The following is an 8,639-nucleotide window of genomic DNA, read 5'->3' on the forward strand; positions in this document are numbered from 1 at the left end:
TTGAAAAGGTGATATAGGAGGACAGATAAATGATTCAGAGTCAGAAAGGGAGGAGACAGAGGGCTTGGTAATGTGTAGGCTGTAAATTCTAATCTCTGCTCTGATCCTGGTCAGCTGTATTAAAGAGAAAACTTCCACTGACTCCTACCAAAAAGGAAAAAACAAGACCAAAAAATTCCTTTTGCCTCAATTTATGCACAATCACATGAGACCTAAGAAGTATATGATGTCAAAACTGCTTTGAAAACTTAGAAGTTGAATCCATCTGCCAATCTTTCTTACCCTGGACACTGAGTATCAATACATGCCCCCAAACCGAAGCACTGTCACCCTCTGGAAAGGGAATCTTTTGAAGAGTTTCATCTCACCGATACAGTCTGGGTAAGGTGCTATGAGGAAGCAGGGAGATGAATAAACTGACTTCCTACGGCCCCTTCCAGCCTAAACCTACTCCTTCCTTGTCTTTCCCCCACCCGGCCCCTTTTCTTTGAGGCTAGCAGCAGGCAGGCCGCCCGGCTAGCAGTAATTGAAAGGAGCAGATGAGGGGAGAATGTGTGTCCTCCCCCAGCTCCCCGGCCCCCATGGGGGCTGTCGAGAAATGAAAACTAGTCGGATTACACCCTGTGGCCTCCCTCCCAGTGCACAGGAGCCAGCTAGGGGTAGGCTGGCTGGGGCAGGGGCCGGGGCGGTGTGTGGAGGGGGAGAGGGAAGGGGAATCACGTCTAATCCACTGTAAACGTCTTGATGTGCAGCAACAGCTTAGAGGGGGGCTCAGGTTTCTGTGGCGTTGGCTATATTTATCTCTGGTTCCATGCCAGCGGGGAGGGTTTAAATGGCACCCAGCAGTTGGCGTGAGGGGCCGCAGGAGCTTGGGGGCTGGTGGCAGGAACAAGTCTCTTCTGACCCCATGGAGCTGTATGAGACCTCTCCCTACTTCTATCAGGAACCTCACTTCTATGATGGGGAAAACTACCTGCCTGTCCACCTGCAGGGCTTTGAGCCACCAGGCTACGAGCGGGCTGAGCTCAGCCTGAGCCCTGAGGCTCGCGTGCCCCTTGAAGACAAGGGGCTGGGGACACCGGAGCACTGCCCGGGCCAGTGCCTGCCGTGGGCGTGTAAGGTGTGTAAGAGGAAGTCGGTGTCTGTGGACCGGCGGCGGGCGGCCACTCTGAGGGAGAAGCGCAGACTCAAGAAGGTGAACGAAGCCTTCGAGGCCCTAAAGAGGAGCACCCTGCTCAACCCCAACCAGCGGCTGCCCAAAGTTGAGATCCTGCGCAGCGCCATCCAGTACATAGAGCGCCTGCAGGCGCTGCTCAGCTCCCTCAACCAGGAGGAGCGCGATCTCCGCTACCGAGGCGGGGGCGGACCCCAGCCAGGGGTAAGTGGCCACCCCACCCGCCTGCCCCGGGCGGGGGGCACAGGAGGCATCTAGACAGCCTCAGGGGACCCCATCGTGGGCTCAGTCAGATGGCTGGAGCAGGAGCAGGGCAGGATCTTAGGAGGCTGCAGGATGCCTTTCCTTTGTTAGAGCTGGACTGCCCAGCTGACCTCCGGTGTCCCTGTGTCCTTTCCAGACAAGACAAAGGCAATGGGGAGGAGAGGCATATGGAGGGGGGTGGCACAGGACTGAAGGAGGGGTCCAGAAGCAAGTCCAGAGTCAGCTGGATGAGGAGGAAGGTTAGCCCCAGTGTCTGGTGTTAGGGCCTCAAAGGCAAGGTCAAGTGTACCTGAGAAGACTGCTTCGCCCCTTACCCAACTCCATCCAGGGTATGGCAAGCAGAGAGGAAACCCACTCAGCCTCTCACACGGAACCCCAACAGGCCTGGGCAGAAGTGGGCCTGTTTGGGCCAAACGCTCTGCTTCCTTCATTCCATCCCAGGGTCAGAAAACCACACAGCCCTCCTTAGTCTGGGTGCCCTATAGGGGCAGAATCACCCCCTCCACCCCAGGATGGGTGCTGGGAAAGGCCTTGAAGTAGGGGTTCTGTGGCCAGATTAAAAGAACTAATTTTGAAGATTCTGGAACAGGGCATGGGCCAGGCTGGAGGGCTGCAGCTTGTGACTCACCCTCCAACCCACCACAGGCACTTCTGCCCACTGGGACTAGACAAAGAGACACTACCAAGAATGGTGGTGCCCTAACTCTGGGCCTCCATCCTGTCTTGCAGGTGCCCAGTGAATGCAGCTCCCATAGCGCCTCCTGCAGTCCACAGTGGGGAAGCGCACTGGAGTTTGGCCCCAACCCAGGGGGTAAGTGAGACCAGGACCCTGCTTACTTTGACTCAAATCACGCAGTATGTCTTGAGGCCCAGTTCTTCCCTCTTCCCTTATTCCCTGCTCCAGTACTTTTCCCTCAGCCTCTCTAGGGCTTTCTGAAACCAGGGTCCCAAATGGTGGGCTAGAAGGCCCTGTGCCTCTCTGAAGCTTTGACCCGCTAAGGAGTTGTCTAGGCCTCCTGCAACAGCCCAGCTGATGCCTGGTGGCTGACCTTCCCCACAGAGAGGACAGTGTCCCTGCCCCAAGGGTCTCTGGGAGTTGCTGAGTCAATGCTGCAAAACTGGGCCAGCAAAGGGTAGTTCCAGTCTCCCAGGATACACTATTCTGGCTCCACCTCAGAAGAACTGCTTCCAAATTCTAACTACATCAGGGATTTCAGAGGACAACACTGGTGTTCAAACACACATACACATATATGGGCACCTAGCATTAGGAAAGGCACGGGCTGTGGAGTAGGACCTCAAGCTTTTCTCACCCATCTGTCCTGGAAAACCTGTGCTACTCCAAAGAGTTCCGCCCCTGACTCTGGTCATATGATCCTTTCATCAACCAGGTAACATCTTCCTACCTTCTCCTTATAGATCATCTGCTCCCAGCGGACCCTACAGATGCCCACAATCTGCACTCCCTCACCTCCATCGTGGACAGCATCACAGTGGAGGATGTCGCTGTGGCCTTCCCAGATGAAACCATACCAAACTGAGATTGTCTGCCAGGATGAGCATCCATGAGAGCCCCCCAAGCTGGCCACAGATGCCACCACTTCTGCATCAGGGCTCTTCTAAGCCAGGCTGTCCTGATGCCAGGAAACCAGCTATGGGGCTGACAAATGCCAGACTACACAGTCCTCATCCACTTAAGGTTAACCTGCCACCCAGAGAGGGAAAGAATGGTCTCACTTAGCTGACTCCTTAGAGCAAGAGGGCAGTTCTGTTTCCAGGGAGATAAAGCAAGGGACCAGAGTGCCCCCTTGTGTAAGCCCTCTGGTCAGGGGGCAACTCAGGAGCTGCCCTTTGATCATTATGCAGCCTCCAAATCCACTCCCTGAAAAGATAGCTTGAGATACGAAGACAGTGTACTGACCTGGACAAACGATGCACATCTCCTGTTCGTCTCTTCCTATGCCAGTGGCTGGGCTGGGCCTGCCCTGAATTGAGAGAAGGGAGAGGAATAATCCAGTTCCCAAGTCACTGGGGGGGGCCAAGCTTTTACAGTGAATCCTGGGAACCTTCCAGTGGTTTTATGTTTTGTTTTGTTTTGTTTTGTGTGTTGTTTGTAAAGCTGCCATCTGACCAAGGTCTCTGTGCTGAAGTTGCCAGGGATAGGTGGGGGGCGGGGGGCAGGTGCTCCTGGGGTGATTTTGTTAACTAAGCATTGTGTGGTTTTGCCATTGTTTTGTATATTTTTTTTTGCTAACTTATTTGTATTTCTTTTTTTAAAAAACAAATAAAGACTGGGTGCTAGAAGAGTGTCTGTGATGATATAGAGGGAGGAGATGACGGATACTATAGCCTCTTGCACCTCAGTGGTCCAGACATTGCAGGGCCAGGGCTTGTGAAGCAGATGGGGCTCCCAAAGCATCCAAGGCACCACACTGCTGGTGGTCATGAGGTACTGGAACCCCTGCTTTTTCACCATTACAAAGGAAGCCATGTCCGGTTCATTGGCTGGGCAAAGACAAGATTCTACGGAAACCCTTGGGGGACACGCAGGAAATTTCATTCAGCATTCTGTTGCACTCTAGTTCATAGGTGCTATTCAGTCTCCTGCACTCCATCCCAATAGGTTCATTCCTTTTCAATTAACTGCTGCTGCTAAGTTGCTTCAGTCGTGTTCGACTCTGTGCAACCCCACAGACGGCAGCCCACCAGGGTCCCCCGTCCCTGGGATTCTCCAGGCAAGAACACTGGAGTGGGTTGCCATTGCCTTCTCCATCAATTAACTGAGCATGCTCATTTTCCTAGCACTCAGAACACAGCAAGCAGACAGCGGTGTAGAGCTGGAATCTGTGGGTTTCCCCTCTCTAATTCCTGCCTCTCCTCTGATGCAACATTAGCAGGAGCCCTGTGAGGAAGTGGGAGGTGATCAAACCAGGGTGATTGGAGTCAGACACTATCCCTTTCTTCCAGGCCAAATAGCATGCCCCCTCACCACACTCTTCCAATATGCCAGGCTGCAGGAGATTCTCGTCCCTGTCTACAGCTCAGAGGTTGAAGCCAATTTATTTGGGGTTGGGGAGCAAGGGGTTTATAAAGAACAATCAAAGGAAATGAAGCTAGGGCTCTCTTCATATGGGATGCCATTTTCCAAAGACTGGCTTCCTGAAGGGAAGAAGGTGGGTGGAGAATTGAGATGAAGGATTTGCATAGAGATCACATAACGTTAACTGAGAAAGCATCAGGAGCTAGAATTTAGCTAGAATTTAGTCCATTCAGACTAGAAACTTTATTAATTCCAACTGCTTCAGGCTGTGTCTGATTTATTGCAAATTATAAGTTTCAGAATCATTACAGAAGTCAGGGGATTCAGAGTGTAGTACATTCCAGCCTCAGTTCTTCAGGGCCCTTCACAACAGATTTAACCCAGTTTTATCAACCAAGCCCAGGCCCCAATGCCCCTTCTGCACTAGCTCAGCTGCTCCACCTCTACCACACCTATCTTCCTGACTTGTTCCTGGAGAGGGAAGACAGCACACTGCTCCTGGAGGTTTCTCTAGAAACTGCATAAGCAACAGCAGAAGCAAGCCTCAGAGCAGGCTCACAGAACCTAGGTGAGAGCACAGAAGGGGGGTCTCCTCCAGAGCTCGCTCATCCCAAACCACCAGGCAGGGCTGGGTCTACTGGGAAGCATAAACTGGCCTAATCTTTCCCCATTTGTGAGATATTCTTTTTGGGTTTATGTCACTGTGTTTATGCTGTGGACAGGGGATGTTTTTCCATTTGCTATTCCATTTACTGGAATGTTTGCCATTCCTGTAAACAAAAAATGTTGCCTGCCATCAAGTCATCAGACACTGTAGTGGCAAGGTGCACCCATTTCCAGGATGGAGAAAAGAACAGAAAGCATTATGTGGTTCATATACTGGCCCTAGACTGTTAAGATGCTTATGTAAAGAGTAATGCCAATAAGCCCGGACTCTTGTATATTCCCATATAAAGAAAGGCATTAAAATCATTAATTTGATATGCCTGTTTTTTGTGATTATCAGTAATCTTTGACATTTGACTACATTTCTATTTTTAGCAAAAACTCCTATATGTCCTGGCAGAACAGTTCCTCAGAGCTATTTGAGAGGCTGTCCCCTGGGCTATAGCCCTCAGTAAGTTCCCCCAAGTAAAACGTACCTTTCAATTATTAGGTTGTGCATTTTTCTTCAGTTGACAGTCTTACCTCCTTGGAAAGACCGGAGAGGAATACTTAGGTCACTGCCACAACTCTTAGCTCTCGGTGGCTCACTGCCCTTGGAGATGGGGAAGGTAACACGTGTGGGTATTCATTCCCTTATCATCCACCCAAATACTGAACTACCCATTCAAGGGGTATTTTCTCCCCTCAGATTCATTTCCTCTGCCCCTGGCACCTTCCAAGTTCCTAGGGGGATACTACTACTGCCTTCAGTTGCCCAGTAAGTGGTCATGGTCTGACCAAGAGAAAGGCACTCATCTCTACTAAGGAACTGATAGGCTCTCAGGTTGCTCGATAAGTTTATTTCTTCTCAATTATCATTTCAATTGGAATTTGAGGTTGATATTCATAATCTTACAAATGAACAGTTCTCAGCAACTGCTATTAGGGTTGATTGTCAAGTATTGTCGTTGTATACGTCTTTCTTTCTCAGTCTTTAAGTCCTTAAGCCTCCCACCTGGAAGAAACAATTTGCTGGAATTTCACACGTGTGAATGGCAAACTTTTGTCAAACTGGAGCCTAGACTCACTCATTATTTTCACAGGATAAACATTTGTCATCAAAGCACAGAGACTTTCTTAAGTTAACAAACACTTAACTTTCACATTGAATTACAGATAAAACTCCAATTAATGAGTAATGAGTGATAGTTCTTTAGGGAAATTAGCTTAAATTTGGTCTCCAGTGGAAGTACCTGCAATAAATCAAACAGGCTTAATCAAATGCTGCCTAATAATGAACTTTAGGGAATCTGCTAGAATAAAAAGATAAGAATTATTTGAAGTTGATATACCAATTGTCGGTGTGTAGAGAGGAATTTCTTGGAGTGTTTAGATAATTAGTGTGAATTGTGGAACACTTAAAGTCCTATTTGTTGCACTTTAATAAACATCCTTGGGTATCTAACTTCTTAGAGTAACCTAATTGGCAGTGAAAAACTTTTTAAAGTGCTGCAGGTGGTTGGACCAGCTGGAGAGGGAGATAAAGGAGGTACAATGGAGGGTGAGAGAAGAGAAGCCTCCTCAGTTCAGTTTTACTATTTCACGGATAAGACCTAACATGTCACGTCCCCTGGACTTGTCTGAATTCCTGGCTTCTGGGCTCCAGGGTAGGGCTGAGACACTTGGAGGTGAGCTAAAGCTCAGGAAGAACTGAAGGGGTTGGGCTAGGGTCTTGGCTAGGGACGCACCACCTAGACCAGACGGGAATCCCAAACACCCCAGTGATTATGATTACGGCTGTGCCTCACCCCTCAGCCACATGCAACCATCAAATCCAGATTCTCTGCCTCTCACTATGCTAGGTACATTCCTAAGAGGAGCAAAGAAAAGTGTTCAAGGGAAGAAACCTAGAGTCTTCTTTTTTACAAATGCTGATAGAAACACAATGTTGGGGTCTCATCTCAAATGCAGCATGTCCAATATCAAGCTCACATTTCCACATAAGCCTGTTTTATCTACATTTCCCACCTCAGTGGATGGCAATGTTCGGAAACAGTAGTTTTCCTGAAATCCTTCAGCTCTCCTTTAGCCAGCTGGTCACCAAGGCTGGTCAGCTCTATCTTTCATCATTGAGAGGGTAGTAGGGGACCCCCAGAGGCTTGCAGGCTCTAGGCCAGCAACTTCCCTTGCCTGTTTGGCCATCCTGAATCAAAGGTTGCTTTGTTTTGCCCTCATCCTGCCATCTGTGCCCACGGACTCTGCCATCCCATATCGTCGGTAGGATGGTTCCCCTTGAAGAAGATACATGGCTGTATTATGCTGCCATCAGGGACTGCACCATTCAAGTGAACAGAAGAAACAGGCTCCATGAAGATCACGGGAACCAAGTACCGTGTGAGTGGTACAGGTGTAAGAGCTTGAGAAAGGGAGCTGGGGGAGGCTTAGCCTCAAGGCAGGGGCTTAAGCTCACTTAAAAGAAGCAAGTAACATCTGTTAAGCACTACTGGTAGTGGGTCAGAAGTTTTAACAAACTTCTACACAGCTATATCATACCAGTTGCATGGTCTCAGCTTTACAATTTTCTGTTCTATAAAATGGTGATGATGATACATCACAAGGTTGTGAAGATTTAATGAGCTAATACATTTATCATGCTTAGAACAGTGTCTGGCACAGAAAAGTTCTCAATTTTTAGATTTAATAATAATCCTCATAAAAACCCTCTGAGATAATATTGGCTCATTTGTTCATTCAAGTATATTCATCTAGGGACACATGAGATCAATGAGATTCACTTAAAGGAGCTTCCTCACAGCCCTGTGGGAAAGACTAGGGAGAACAATGACTAGGCAGCATCATAGTGTGCACAGAGTGCCAGGGTCAAAAAGATTGCTGGTTATCTAATTCTGCTGAGGAGAGGCAGGCAGTGCCTCCTAGGTGATGCTTGAAGTGGGTCTGGAAAGTCCACAGCTGCAAAGGCAAGAAAAGTATTTGTGCTGCCTTCTGGTGACAGGGCTGGATAGACACATATCTGAGTTAGACTGACTCAAGACTGGTGAGAGGTAGAGAAGGTATGGGAAAAAGTCACGATAGCCTCTTGTCCTGCCCCAAGGACTTGGATCTCAGATCTAGAGGTGCTGGGGAGTTGCTACTTAAGTGAACAGCAGAATGATATGACTGAAGGGTGTTTAGGATAAGTACCTCTGGTATCAGTGTGAAAGGCTATGAGGAGAATGAAGCAGGTGTGTACAGAGGAAGAGAAGGAAATAAATCAATTCCAGCAGTTAGGACTCCTCACTCCTTTTCCTATACTCCCTTGGCACAAGTAACCCAAACATTAACCTCTCAATTCCATGGTTATATATGTAAACAGAAGGTTACTAACTACAAGTTTGAAAAACTCTTGATATTTACATTCCAGCATACAGCAGCCCTTAGGACTGTGGAATAAGCTAGATGTATCAGGTAAGCTTGAAGTTTAAAATAAAATAAAAAAAAAACCCAGAGCCATGTGTA

The 8,639-nt window shown here is 48.5% G+C and overlaps 1 protein-coding gene across 1 annotated transcript; it reads left to right on the forward strand.

Moving 5' to 3' along the window:
- The first annotated feature begins 855 nt into the window (after positions 1 to 855).
- Positions 856 to 3,742, forward strand: MYOG (myogenin). The gene is made up of 3 exons (XM_081495055.1): positions 856 to 1,378; positions 2,168 to 2,249; positions 2,858 to 3,742. Exons 1-3 carry the CDS (start codon positions 908 to 910, stop codon positions 2,977 to 2,979), a joined length of 675 nt encoding a protein of 224 aa, XP_081351181.1. The 5' UTR covers positions 856 to 907; the 3' UTR covers positions 2,980 to 3,742.
- Positions 3,743 to 8,639: the final 4,897 nt, after the last annotated feature.

This window comes from Giraffa tippelskirchi, chromosome 5 (assembly GCF_054371585.1).
Source record: "Giraffa tippelskirchi isolate mGirTip1 chromosome 5, T2T-mGirTip1v1.2.pri, whole genome shotgun sequence".
Classification (NCBI taxonomy): Eukaryota; Metazoa; Chordata; class Mammalia; order Artiodactyla; family Giraffidae; genus Giraffa; species Giraffa tippelskirchi.

What these genes read in the sequence shown, in the direction of transcription:
- MYOG (XM_081495055.1), top strand. Translation starts at nt 908, where the DNA reads ATGGAGCTGTATGAGACCTCTCCCTACTTCTATCAGGAACCTCACTTC. An exon ending in GGGGCGGACCCCAGCCAGGG is followed by an intron (nt 1,379 to 2,167) that starts GTAAGTGGCCAC and finishes CCTGTCTTGCAG; the next exon opens with GTGCCCAGTGAATGCAGCTC. An exon ending in GTTTGGCCCCAACCCAGGGG is followed by an intron (nt 2,250 to 2,857) that starts GTAAGTGAGACC and finishes TTCTCCTTATAG; the next exon opens with ATCATCTGCTCCCAGCGGAC.